Source organism: Propithecus coquereli, unplaced genomic scaffold (assembly GCF_000956105.1).
Source record: "Propithecus coquereli isolate 6110/MARCELLA unplaced genomic scaffold, Pcoq_1.0 Scaffold218, whole genome shotgun sequence".
Taxonomy (NCBI): domain Eukaryota; kingdom Metazoa; phylum Chordata; class Mammalia; order Primates; family Indriidae; genus Propithecus; species Propithecus coquereli.
In genome coordinates this window covers 2,919,775-2,934,372 of record NW_012146967.1, presented here as the reverse complement: position 1 = coordinate 2,934,372, position 14,598 = coordinate 2,919,775, and the positions used below count along the sequence as shown (strand labels likewise).

The 14,598-nt window shown below is 47.2% G+C and overlaps 1 protein-coding gene across 3 annotated transcripts in view; it reads left to right on the top strand.

The window, feature by feature from the left end:
* Nucleotides 1-14,598, top strand: part of SYN3 (synapsin III) — a 407,059-nt gene that overhangs the window by 335,124 nt on the left and 57,337 nt on the right. For all 3 annotated transcript variants that reach the window (XM_012644720.1, XM_012644718.1, XM_012644719.1), the window contains exon 6: nucleotides 2,669-2,731. In XM_012644720.1, coding sequence (XP_012500174.1) covers nucleotides 2,669-2,731 — 63 coding nt within the window. The remainder of the gene's footprint in view (nucleotides 1-2,668; nucleotides 2,732-14,598) is intronic.

The following is a 14,598-nucleotide window of genomic DNA, read 5'->3' as shown; positions in this document are numbered from 1 at the left end:
CTGATCTCTCCCCTCACCCCTGCAGAGCCAGAGTCAGCACCTTCCTGCCCTCACTTCTACTTTATACTTCCGGTTTTAGCACCACTTGAAGCAGTTTTACATTCCTTATTTCTTCTTCCCCTCAAAATTCTGTGAGTTAGGCGTGATCATTCCCATTTGGTAGATTAGAAAACTGAGGTTCAAAGAGGTTAAATATCTAGCCCGAGATTAAGCAAAGATTAAGTGGTGAGACAGAGCCACTGACCTTCCAGCTTCCATGCTCTTCCCGCTTCCCACCAACGCAGCGTGTGACCAGAGCGGGGGGAGAAGAGAGAGCACCCGTTTCCCCTCTCCTTGAGCTCCACCTGAAAATGAGATGGAAACTGAAGCAGTTCTGCCTAAGGTCTGCAAGCTGGGTGTGATGATTCTGCCAGATAACAGAAGCTCCTTGGTGACAATGTACCCATTCATTTCACTTCACATTGGTCAGAGTGGTAAATTGTAAGTCTTTTGACCCCAAATATTGGGAGCTCCTTCCCTGCCCCCGAGAGCATATTTGGAGAGCAATTTGGCAGTATTGAGCAAATCCGAGGCAAGCGTCCCCAGACCCAGCGATTCCACCGCTGGGCATGTGCCCTAGAGAACTTCCCAGCATGTTCGAAGGCGATACTTGTCAAAGATGTTGCATCAGTATTGTTCGTAATCAGAAAAAAATAGAAACTGCCTCAATATTCATCAGCAGGAAATAAATGGTGATGTGTTTGTGGAATGGAATACTATACAGCCATAAAAATGAATCAGAGCTGTATTAATAAATATCAACACATGATCGGGGTTTCGTTCCTTCAGGCCATGTTTTATTTCTTATGCAAGATGACGTTCACAGTAATCGCTTTTTAAGGCTTTTTTCATGTGTGAAATATTTCATGATAATGATTAAACTAACAAATAATAACCACCAGAGGCATTCTCATCACAAAATTGTAAGTGGAAAAAGCAGGAAACAAAATTGAATACGTGCTATACTCCCAATGTTGTAAAAACAGAATAAATCAAAAGAAAAACAAATACAGATTTTTGTAAAAGACCTGTAGATAATACACCAAAACTGTTAGAAGTCTGAAAATGATTTTTATTCTCTTCTTTATGCTTAACACTTTATTATATCTTTCAAGTTTTTATAGTGAGTACATATTGCTTTTGGAATCAAAATCAAATATTGCTTTTCTTTGAACACATATTTATTCACCCTAGGCACCGGGGTATGATACATTTTAGCCTGAAATCAGGGGAAAATAAAATTTATTCAAAGGCTACGGTGGGCCATCTTTGCGCTGTCCCTTAAAGGAACTGTTCACATCAAGCTTGGAGTCTGACAGATCCAAGTTCAAGTCCCAGCTCCACCCCTCCCCAGCAACTGACTTGGGTCTCAACTTTCTTATCTGTAAAATGGTAATAAAATACCTTCCCTGATTGCCTCACGGGGCCATTGTGGGGGAGAAATCAGACGAGGGTCACAGAATGGCTTTGTGACCCACAGCCAGCCCTTCTGTGGCAGCACGACAGCTACCTCACGACAGACCAGGCTCTAGACCAGGACAGGAGGGCCGGGTTCCTCAGGGCACCCACAGTGTACAAGAACAGACGGCACTGTCAGCAGACTACGCAGGGGAATGGGTCATAGTGCCCCCCGACTGGGGGTGGTCCAACTGAAGGGAGCGATATTATTACTACATAAATAGGAGGGTTAACTTTTGTCCTCAAGCAACTCAAAATATACTTCTAGAAACCAGGCAAACACATCTCAAACAGTATACGAACACATGAAGGAGGAAAAGCATAGCTTAGCTTAGAGTCCTGGCTCCCTGGCCCCCTAGGGAGGTGATGGCAGATGTGGACAGGCGCACAATCTTTCCAGCCCAACTCTCCCCGCCTGTCGTAGGGAGAATCGCGCACATCTCGGGAGTCCTGCCGAGAGGACTGGCTGAAGCACCTCTCCTGGACGGGGCAATGTTCTAGGAGCTGGGGACACAACAGGGGACCAACCAGGCAAGGCTGCTGCCCTCGTAAGTGTAACTCTCTAAAGGAGAAAACACAGGGCAGTCGCTCAGCAGGGAGTCCGACATGGTGCAGCCACTAAATGTCTGTGCTGGCGGCAGGCATGACTGTGTTATTAGGAAACGGTTTACGGCAGCCTGGAGAGGCTGAAGGGAGGTAATGAGAGTTTCCAGAGAGTTGAAGTGCTGTTGGAGGGAATGATGAAGCTACCGTTCACTGAGTGCTCCTTGTGTAATAACTCACTCAATCTTTGCAGCAACCCGGTGGGGTGGGTACTATTATCATCCCCATTTAACAGGTGAAGAAACTGAGGCACGGATCAAGGCAATGGCTTGTGTTATTGCACAGCCGTAAAGCCAGGATTTAAAAACCAGTTGGTTTGCATCACTCTGCTGTCTCTCTGCAGATTGGTGGATGCCCGGGGCAAGCTGGCCTTAAGAGCTCAGAGCTTCTTCTGGAAGCCGAAATTGCTGACACTTCAGGTGGTCGAGCCGTGGCATCTCTGAATGCACTCATGGGGCGATTCCTGACAATATCAGATGAATGGATCTTTCCACAGAACAGGCAGTGCCCAGCGCCCTGGTGGCAATGCTCTGAGATGCTATGAGTGACTTCCTCTTGTCTCTTTCAGGTCACAGCCCCACACTTCCCCGTGGTGATCAAGCTGGGACATGCCCACGCTGGAATGGGAAAGGTATGAGATCAGCCCTCACCTCACAGTGGATATACCGACAGATTCCCCGGTCTACCTGTTCCCCCACCTCTGTCCCCACCTCAGCACAGGCGCCCAGAACAGCATGTTTAAAAGAACCCACAATACGTCTCCCTCCCCTTCCCGACTGTTAGGTCTGTCTGTGTGGATGTTCCCTGGTCCCCTGGTCCTCAGTGTCAAGAATGAGTACTGGCATGATGTCAAGCCAATGACGAGTGATCACAAACACAGAGCAACTTAATACTAACAGTTTATCACATAAAAGAAAGAATGAAAGTAAAGGAAGCTACACAAAGGGAAAACACGTTCCAGAAAGAGTGAAACAGGTCAGTCTCCACGAGTGCAGAAAGACACTGGAGGGTGAGCATGCGCCGCCTTTTATAAGCTCCCTGGTTTGTCCCGCCTTTCCCCTGGCAGGATTGGTTGCTGTTTCCCACCTTTGGGGGTGATTGACAGGTTGGTGTTACATACCACATCACATGGCAGGTTACATAACAGGGTAGGTTATGTAACAGTTTCCTTCCTGCCCATGTGTCTTTTCTAGAATTCTCCATGAAGCTCCACCCATGTCATGCTAATTAGATGGTAATGAGCTCTAAGTCAGTTAAAGGTTACTAGGAAATTTTTATTATGGATGTTCCCACCAGGGAACAGTTCCTAGCTGCAATTTGGTTCCCAGTACAGTTTGGTTCCTGCTGTCCTCCCTTAGCCACCTCCTTGCCAGCTGTTTACCATCCACCAGACCTAACACAACCACCTTCCTCAGAGCTCCTGTTGCACGGAACATCCCTCCAGCTGTTCTGTGCTTGGCAGATCCCCCCTGGAATTGCTAGTTAATCATTCTCCATGATCGTGGCTTAAGAGAAGTGATGTAAAGCATGTTATAGACCCTGATCTTTTGTGAGGGGTCGCTGTCATCATCTCCACAGCCTTACTCATCTCTTTACCACCTGCCCGGCTGGCACCTAGAAAGAGGCAAATGCACATGGCTCCATGGGAGAAGCCCCTGGAGTCAGTTAGCTTCTGCAAAAGTAGATAATGTATTTTACAGTCACAAATGACGTCCTGACAAACTGTATTGGTCAGACTCTTTCAGTGGCAAGTGTCCAAACCCAAGTCACATTAGAGAGAAAAAGATAATTCATTGGTTCAAGAGATCAGAGTGTCTGAGATGGTTCTTGATAGGTTTGGGCAGAGCTGGATGCAGGAGCTCAGGCGAAAAGGTTGGTTTCGGTCTCGCTCTGTCTCTTGGCTCTGTTCATCCCTACCTGGCGTTCCTTCAGAAAGCCAAAATGGCTGGGAGCCGCCCACCCTGGTCCCTAAGCTCGCAGAGGAATAAAGACCTCTTTCTCTCCAGCATCTCTGTGTCTAACCTCATGGAACCGCGTTCAGGTTAATGTGCCAGCTCCAACAAGGGAATGCACAGGTGATTAAGCCTCAATCAAACCATCTGCCCCACAGGAAAGGGAGAGTCTACTCCTACATAGGGGTGCAGGAGTGTGGGGCGATTTGGGGGAATTTGGGGGAGGCTACCACAGTCCACCTCTGTGCCATCCCCATTCGAGGGACCTGAGCCCAACACGACATCCCGCCCAGTGGGCTCTAGATAAAGTGCAGCAGGGGCTAAACAGTGTGGGATCGAGTAGAAACCTCGCTGTGAATAGGCCCACCCAAACATGACAATTCTGCACCTCACTCTGTGGTCTTCCCCACCCCATTATGTCTTCTGCATCATCTCCTCCCACCTAAACTCTATCTGTTTTGGCAGCAGACAAAGGAAAGGGCCAGGCAGGTGGGGGCATGACCCACAGCTCTGATGTGTGTACCATCTAACTTCGAATGATGATAATTCTAGTAACTGTCTTTAAAATGAATCCTCCCTCCAGACTCCATCTCCCTAGAAAGTACACACAATGAGGACAGGGGGTTCTGCCGGGCACACAGGAACCCCTCATTTCTTGGCTGGGTGGATAAATGAGTGAACCCCTCTTTCACTCCCACCATAAGTCTGTCTGTTCCCCAACCCCTCTCCGCCCATTCCCTCCTCCATCCTGCATACAGCCCCAGCTTCTTCCACTCTACTGAAGCCACCCTCCCTGTTGTCCCCAACGATCTTCTGTCCCTAATTCAGCAGGCACATTTCTACCCTTAACAGAATCGACCTCTCTCTCTCATTTAAAGCTGTCAGCCATCCCTTCTGTCCCCAAACTCTCCCTCCAGTGCATGCTCCCCTCCCAGGTTTCCTCCTCTCTTTCTCTGGCCACTCCTCATGGTCCCCTTCAAGGACTTTTCTTCCCGCGCCATCCCTAACCAGGGCTATTCCACCTGCACACGCTGTCCAAGCACCCTTCTGGACTCCCTTGGCTTCAGCTGCCATCCACTCACCAATAGCACCCAAGTCATATTGCCTCTCAGAGCATCAGGCCTGTGTAACCAGTCACCTCCTGCACATCTGCACCTGGCTCCCAGAGAAACCTCAGGCTCTACACGTTCCAGAGCAGGCCCATTAGCTCCCCAGACAGTGACTCTCTATCCTCCTCCCTCTCCTCCTCCTCCTCCTCCTCCTGTGACTTCCATCTCTGTGGCAGGAACCACCAGTCACTCATTTGCCTCAAAACAGAAACCTTGGAGTCATCTCCCCCTTCTCCATGTCCAAATGGTCCCCAAGTCTTGTCCATTGTCCCTTATCAATGTTTCTCTAACCTGTCCCTTTCTCTCTGCCCACTGCCACCTTCTTGGGCAGCTCAGGTAAAGCCAGAGGGTTCCCAAGAATTAAATTCTGTCTCTTAAGTTTAAAATCATCCCCAACAGGACATAAAATGAAGGAAATACTTGTAGAGATCAATGCCATGCTCAGGGGAGGGGGCGTCTCTGAGAAACTCAGGCCCAAAAGGGACTCCCAAAATGTGGAAAAGAGGGCACGTCTCCAAGAATAAAAATTGCCACCGATCGGAATAAACTGAGGTTTGCAAAAATGCTGAGATCAAGGGAAAAGGACTTTTCTCTCCTTAAGTCTGGAATGAGAAAACTTGCAGGAACAGTCTGGACACGTTGGCTGAGCAAATGATGTCATGTTTATGGCTGAGAGGGAGGAAAACAAGACTGGTCCCTCCTGTGGTGTATCCACCTCCTCTCCAGAAGGAGTATGATCTGTCTGGAGATAAGCAGGGAGACCATGCCTAGAAGAAAACTCACAAGGAGGCTGTCGGTGAGCTCAACATTGCTTGAACTCCACCCAGGACCTTGGGGTGCCATCACCGGCCTCCCTCAGTTACACTTTACTCCTCTGTCCCTACGCATTGACTGGTGCCTGCTCTAAGCTGAGAATCAGGAGAGCAGTAGGACCCTGCCCTTGCCTTCAAGGACTCCAGGAGACAGTCACATGAATAAATAAGTAGAATGTGTTATGGGGGGCCTGGTGGAAGGCCGTGCAGACAGGGTGGGGCTCAGAGGAAAGATCCTAATCCCGTGTAGGGTATGAGAAGATAGAAAAAGCATCCTAGGAGAATGGAGGCTTGAGCTGGAGAGACAGGCAGGGGGCCTGCAGTGGACAAGGCTGCCAGGGAGAGGAGCAAGAGCAACTAGTGAGCTGAGACCTGTGGCACAGGGCCCTGCGCAGGCTGGTGTGCCTGGAGACCGAGGGAGCCCTAGCAAACACGGAGGACAGAAGGCAGGAGACGGACCGATCCCCCCTTGGATCAAAACAAAAAACAGTGATGTCACAAGGCACAGACATCAAAATAAATAAAATCGAGTACAGCTCTTTGCAGTTGGGGGGGTGCTTGTACCAGAGGGCCACACGCACAGGGAACGCTGTGAGACCTTTAGAAGCCAGTCAGATTAGATAAGCGGGAGGGAGAGGTTCTGCCCCCGCAAAGGGGCATTCGGCCATGTCTAGAGGCAATTTTAGTTGTTATAACTTGAAGGGGGGGCGCTGTTGACATCCACCAGGTAAAGGCCCAAGATGCTGCTAAACATCCCACAGTCCATAAGACAGCTTCCCACAGCAAAGAATTATACCATCCAAGTCCATCCAAGTCCAAAGAATTATACCATCCATGGATCCCCTTATCTGTGGGGGAAGCGATCCAAGGCCCAAAGTGGATGCCTGAAACCTCCAATAGTACCGAGCCCTATAAATACTATGTTTTTTGCTATACATGCATACCTATGATAAAGTTTAATTTCTAAATTGGCATGGTACTCTTGGGCTTTCGGGCCATTATGAAATAAAATAACGGTCACTTAAACACAAACACAGCAGTACCTCGAGAGTTGATCTGGTAACCAAGATGGCTACTAAGTGACTCCCAGGAGGACAGCGTACATAGTGTAGAGATGCTGGACAAAGGGGTGATTCGTGTCCCAGGTGGGATGGACAGGGATGGTGCAAGATTTCATCACACTACTAAGAATGGTGAGCGATTTAAAACTTAGGAATTTGAATTGTTTATTTCGGGAATTTTCCATTTAACATTTTCAAACTGAGGTTAACTGTGGATAACTGAAGCCACAGATAAGGGGGGACTACTGTAGTGTCAAGGATGAGAAACCCTGAAAAAACTAACTTTATTTCCCTTATTGACAGTTTTACCAGACTAGAAACCAGAGGAAGCAGTGGTGATAATAGTTCAACATGTTTCAAAGTAGGTTCCCAAGAATTGTAATTATTCAGGATGCTAAAGTCTATTTTGGTCATGTAAGTTTGGAAAACTCTGTGTTGAAGGAAGTTTTTAGTGCAGAACTTCTCAGAGTCATAAATTTGGTCATACGTGTTGTGGGAGTACAAGTACAGGGAAAAGTAAGCAGAAATTCCCAGATTTATCTGACCCCAGAAATGTTTAACCATTTTTTATAGTGATGGTTGTTCTTTTATTAATTTGTGAGAACTCTTCACATACAAAGAACATTCATCCTTTGTCATCTTTGCAACTATTTTCCCCTTTTAACAATTACACATCCATCTTGTTATTCAGTTGTAGTGATTTTTAATTTTTTTTTTTAAAGCAGTCAAATGTTTCCATCTTTGGAGGCAGTATGTTATAGCAGCTAAGGGTGTTGATTTGAATTTAGGTTACACCACTTGTTAGTTGTGAGACCTTAGGTAAGTTACTTGGCCACCCCCTACCTTAGTTTCTTCTTATGTAAAATGAAGATAATAATAGTATCCACCTCATAGGCTGGTTGTGAGGATGATGAGACTTTATGTATGTCAAGCCCTTAGTTCAGTGCCTGGAACAAGTGGGCACTCAGGAAACAATAGCATTCAGTATTATTAAGAATGTTCAGACCTGCTCTGGAAACTCAAAATCCAATTGAAGTCAATAGGGGATATATGACTAAATAGCGTCGTATTTCAGAGGCTTTATTTCACTTGGCTACAAGTTCGCTATGAGTCAGATGAGTATCTGCCAAAAGTTCTAATCAACAAATGCCAAATAAATGAAAGAAAAAAGGCTCAACTTCACTAGTCATCAGGGAAATGCAAATTGAAACCACAGTGAGATGCCGCTATATAATCACCGGAATAGCTAACATTAAAAAGACTAATCGTGCTAAGTCCCGGTGAAGACATAGAACAACTAGAACACACATACACACACAGAGAGAGAAAGCGTAAATTTTTTGTCAGAGCATAAATTGGTACAACCACTTTAGAATATAGCTTGATATTATCTGCTAAGCTGAAGTTATTCGGAAGTTCTTTGAGGTAGACCCAACCTAAATACATGTACGTGTGCACCAAAACACGTTTATAGTAGCTTTGTTCGTAATTGCCGAAACCCACCTGTCCATTAACAATAGAATAAATTGTAGTATATTTGTTCAAATGGAATATTTTCAGCAATAAAAATGAATGAACTACAAGTACACGTAACAATGTGAATGAATCTTACAAACTCACCATTTAGTGAAATAACTCAGATTCAAAAGAATGTCTATTTCTATAATTCCATTTATATAAAACTCAAAAACCAGGGAAACTAAACCATATCGTTAACTGGAATACACGTTTAGGTGATAAAACTTAAGAAAAGCAAGAAATTATTACCATGAAAGTCAGAATAGAAGTTATTTTTGGGTGGCAGGGGAGGTCATTGAGATAGGCAGAAGTGGGCAACGTTGTATTTCTTGACTTGGATGGTGGTTCTGTGGATGTTTGCTTTGTGATAGTCCATTGAGTTGTCATGTTTGTTTTGCGCCCTGCTCCATGGTTGTGTTATATTTCAAAACAAGATAAGACTTAAGAATGTAATTCAGTCTTAGGATATATTAATGGAGAGAGGATATCCACAACAAAGTGAAAGTCCTGCACTGTGCCGGTCAGTCCACAGCCAGAAGATTGTGTTCCGTTCTCGGTTATATGCCAGTTCTGGGTGTTTGAGAGGGACAGTGGCAAATTCGTGTGTGGCAGAATGAACCAAGTAGTGAGGGAAGAGGCATCTGGCCTGGCAGGACAATGACCTAGAGACAGTGTGACCAGCATCTTCAGAAACATGGAGGATTGCAATGGGAAGACAGACTGGACTGACTCTACACAACATCTAGTGGGCAGAGTTGGAACCCAATTATGGGATGTCAGTCCTATTGAAGGAGCAACTTTCTAACAGTCAGAGATAAATGGTATTGGGATGGGCAGACCGTTGCAGTAGGAGGTTCTCATCCCCGGACAGTTGGAGCAAAGTTGAACGCTTACTGGGAAAGCTTCAAGAGATTAGGCTTGTATGAGGTTAGCCTAAGACGTTTGAACCCCCTGAAATTGAGACAAATCAGCATGCGTGTTTATGCGTGAATGTGACGTGGACATGTGTCAGGAAAAAGATCCATAATTTCTTTCAGCTTCTCACAGTCACCTTTGACCAACCCAATTAAAACACCCTGGAGATGACCCCTATTATTATCTTCTAATAATGAGATTCTATGGTTTTAATCAATAATGCGAGCAGTCCATTAATAGGAATGACGTAGTATCATGTTACCATCATAGGATTAGAAGTCAAGCTCAAGGCCAACTGCTAGTATGGTGTGGGGGTAAAACTTATAGAATCTGGAGTCCAGTTTCCAGTTTGACTCTGGATTTGCCATTTACTGCGTCGTGTGTCCTTGGGTGAGTTGCTAAGTTTTTCTGTGCCTCAATTTCCTCATCTCTAATACAGGAACAATAATCTCCTTCCTGGGGTTGTAATGATGATAGAATAAAACAATCTGGGCTTAGGAATGCGGCTGGTTCAGTGAATAGGAGCTTTAAAAACCAGCCACAAATGTAAACTGTTATTCTGAGTACTTAACCTCTTAGCTAAAATGAGATAAGGCTTGCTCATAATAGACAACAAGGGGAGGGAAATTGAATTAAATTCTGGGTAAATTCTTAAAATAAGGAAATCCAACATCCCCAGGAGAAGCTAAGATAACACACGAACCCCACCCTAGAAGTCACCTTGCCCTGTTTCATAGACTCAGGCTGTCGGGGCTTGAATCCCAGCACCTGACTTTGAAGATAAGACCCTGAGGTCCAGGGAGGAGAAGGGCCTTGCCCAAGGCCACACGGCAAGTGAGCGTCCCCAGTAACAGGACAGGAAGGAAAGACCTTTGAGATAATTTGGCCCCTCTTAGCCACACTTTAGAGATAAGAATAGTAATAATAATATTAGCAATAATAATAATAATAAAAGCTAATGTTCTATTGTGCTTACTCTGTGCAGGCACTGTTCTAAGTGCTATGTGTGTGTATATAGATACATTTTCACTCATTTAGTGCAATCCTCATGACAAGCCCATGAGGTAGGTACTACTGGCAGCTGCATCTTATAGATGAGGAAACTGAGGCACGGGCAGGAAATGGTGGAGCAGGGGTACAACCTCCAGATAGTCTGGCTCCAGGGCCTGAGCTGAGCTAGGAGGAGAGGGGGCGCTGACACGGTACCAGGTTAATAAGCCCAGACCCAGGTACCCTAACGCTTCCCCTGCATGCCCGGGATTGCTGTCCTTCTGAGAGGTGGTTGGGACAATGAGTGACAGCATCAAGCACCCCTGCAGACAGTCCTGCCTGTTGTGGGGGGACGAGGTGGCAACTCCTAAACACGAAGTCTCCAGCAGCCCTGGTGTCTCGCACACCCGCTTTTGGCCAGGTTTGCTGCTGTCATCAGCTCCAAGAGACCTGGACTAGATCCGTTCTCTTCGGCTGACTCATTTAACGAGCTTTCCCGGCACTGTCCGCATTTTGAGTGAGAGTAGGTGGCCCCAGCGCATGGTGCTAGAAAGGGACTATTAGAAAATGAGCAAATGGAGGAACGGAGCCCAGGGGAACAGTTAAGAAATCGAAAGGTTCCCGGGCAGCTGGGTGACCGCCAGCGAGGAGAGTCACTGTGCGTTTCACGTTCCACAGAAGCCAGGCCAAGTGAGAGCAGAGGACAGGCACCACGCGTGGCACTCACGGGAAGCGTGTTCAGGGGCCCCGCCAGACAGTGAGGGGAAGGAGGAGGAGGGACCCGCACCCACTCCACCACCCTCACCCTCAATCCTCCCTCCCTCCCTATGTCCTCTCCCACCTGCCCTGCCGTGCCCTTTAGACAGCCACTGGCCTCTAAAGGGGCCCCTAGGAGGGGATCTATCAGCCCTTCACACCTTGATGAAGATTTTAGGCTCTGTGCTCCCCTTTTCAGAGCCTCTGCCATGAGGTTGTCCTTTCCACAAGTGCAATATATACAGTTGATCCTCATCTCTCACAGATTCCATGTTTGCCAATTTATCTACTCGCCAAAATTTATTTGTAACCCCAAAATGAACTCTCACAGCATTTTCATGGTCAGTCGTGGACATGTGCAGAGTGGTGAAAACTTCAAGTCAAACAAGGTGACATTCTGCCTTCTTATTTCAGCTCTCATGCTGTGAACAAGCATCCTTTCCATGTTCTCTTTGGTGCCACATTTACAAATTTTTATGCATTTTGTTGGTGATTTCACTGTATAAAATGCCCCCTAAGTGTAATGCTGAAGTGCTGTCTAGTCTTCCCAAGTGATGTTGCTTATAGGAAAACAAAAACACATGTGTATATAAGTTTCATTCAGGCATAATTATAGTTCTGTTGGTGTCGGGTTTAATTTCAATGAATCAATAATATATATTAAATAAGATGTCTTTAAACAGAAACACACATAACACAAGGTTGTGTATTAATCAGTGGATGGAAATATTGTGACCAGAGGCTTACAGGAACCTAACCCTGTATTTCCTATAGGATCAGTTGTTCAGTATCCATTTGTTCAGTGTTTGCTGCAACTTTATAGACCATGACTACCATGAATAATGGGTATCGACTGTGTGTGTATTTGTGTATATGTGTGTGTATGTATACTGTACACACACACACACACACACACACACACACACACATCCTGTAAAGAGTCCTTCAGTTTTCTTTCTGCCTTTGAACCTTTGAACCATGCTATGGCTCTGTCTAGCCTCATGTTTGTCGTGTTGCAGGCATGGTCATCTGGATCATGGACTCATTTTCCTTATGAGGGTTTGAGGTTAAGATCTCTGCTTGTGGCACTTCCTCTGCCACCGCCATCCTTGGTTCCCTGGAAAGAGCCTTGGCCTGGGTTCAGGACATCTGGCTCATCCTGAGCCAGCCTCGCTCACACTCCCCAGGGCCGGCAGTACTCACCTGGGCCAGTCATTTAAACACATAAGTGCCATTTCCCCATATCTGGGCTATATGAGATTTTCCTCTCTCAATCACTTGGAATAACCAGTGAGTAAAAATGCATTCAAAATTATGAAGTTCCATGTAAATGTGAGCTGGGAAGTAAGCAAAAGAGAGAACATGGGCGTTGGACTTAGACCTCCATGGGTTCCGAGCCTGGCTCTGCCATCTGCCAGCATTGTGACCTCGAGCAAATTTCTTAACGTCTCTGGGCCTCAACTCCTCTGGGATGACTCAAGGCAGATCGAATGGATGAACAAAGGAAGAGAAGGATGTCAACGATCCCCAAGCACCTGTGCGTTGGGATGAGTGCTTTCGGCATCCCCACCAACCCTCAGAGGTACCCCAGAGGGACCCCTGATCCCTGCTTTGCAGAGGTTCCGAGAGCTGTCCTGTCCAAGGTCATAGGTTGGTGGCAGAAGCGGGATTTTAACTGAGGTTGGCAGTCCTTTTCTTCTTCCTGCCAGGGACCCTCGGGAACACCCTGGTAGAATCATCTCTTCCCGTTACAAGGCAAGGCGCCAACTTCATTGGAGAGTTGATTTATAAAGAATTTCACAAGGCCCCACCCAAGAAACATGTCAGTACCTTCGAGACAAGCACTGACCTTTATGAGCTGCTCTTGTTTTTTGGTGGACTGACCTCACACTGGGCCTGAGGCCAAGCCCAAGAACACTCATCTCAAGAGAATAAGAAAAAGCAGGATACCACCCCCAACACTGCGCACCACCTACAAGCCCCATTGTGTCAAGGGGGACAGAGGCCCAAGAACAGATTCATTTGGAAGGAATAAATCACCTGCTCTTGTGGGCACCGACGCACACAACCCCTCTGTGAAAAAACGTAGAATATCCTTATGTTTTTTTTTAACTGAAAAACATTGAGAAGCAGTACGATTTCCTCTCTTCTTCTCTTTGTTTTTCTGGCGAGGTCTGTTGACCCATCCTGGTATTGCATGTAGCGAAGGTCAGGGAAGTCTCCCCTAGGAAGCCCCTCAGAAAGAGGAGGGGCCACATGGCCTGGTGGGGTGGGGAACACTGTATCGTTTACCACAATAGACTTTCCCCAACATCAGACACTTACAATGTACAAAACATTAATGCATCCACATTTGGGAGCCACTGGAGGCTCCCAGCTGCCCTTCGAGGTGGGATTTATTCTCACGATACGCCTTTTACAAATGAGATAAGCAGAGATCAAGGATTTGCACAAAGCTGCACGCCGCATGCCCACACCACAGGAGGTAGGACTCCGGAGAGTCCCTCCAGCCCATTTGGAAACAGCCTGGGTTTCTGTTGAGGCCTCCCCCAGCCAAAATGCTCGGGCACAGCCCATTCTTACCATCCATCAACAGGCAGGAGAAGAGAGGTCCTAAAACAGGGGGAGGCCTCTGGCACACGGCAGCCTCCCAGAAGCCTCCTGGAAGTGAAACCAGCCACATCTCTGGCTTCCTGGAAACAGCCGCACTTGGGGGCAGCTGGCATCGCTGCTGACAGGTGGCCACGGCAGGCTTGTTTTCCAGGAAGACCAGAGAGGATGTAAACAGTGGGTTGGTTACTTTTAGAGTGCGTGTCCGCGTGTCCCTGTGTCTAGGGGTGGGGAAGCAGCCACCTTATGCACAGTGATCAGCTTCGTTGAAGCCTCCAGACAAACGGGATGCTAGTAGCGGACCCTGTTCTCTTGCCTCGACCCCTGGCCTCCAGCCACGTCCTCCAGGGGAGGCAGGAAGATGTGAGGGGGTGAGGCGGCGGCACGGAGAATGCTGCTCAGCCTTTTTCACAGCATGACACTCATAGAAAATGGTAGTATTTATATGACTCGGGGGGTCGAGGGAGGAGGCTGCTAACAGCTGAAGAGGAGGGTCTGGGGGCCCCCAGCCAGCCCAAGGGATGCAAGACCAGCAGCAAGGGCAGCTACTGCATGCTCTTGGCGGCGGGCCCTGACGCCACATAGGCCTGAGCTCCTTGGCGTTCCTGCTCCCAGCGTGCTCTGCGGAAGGACTGGCGGCATCACTATCACGGAGAGACCCACTGAGTCAGAATCTCCGTTTTAACGCAATTCCCTGGTGATGTGCAGGCTGCTCTGCATAACCACTGGTTTTGACCAGCGGATGCAAACTCAGATGCCCAAGGGACCAGGCAAT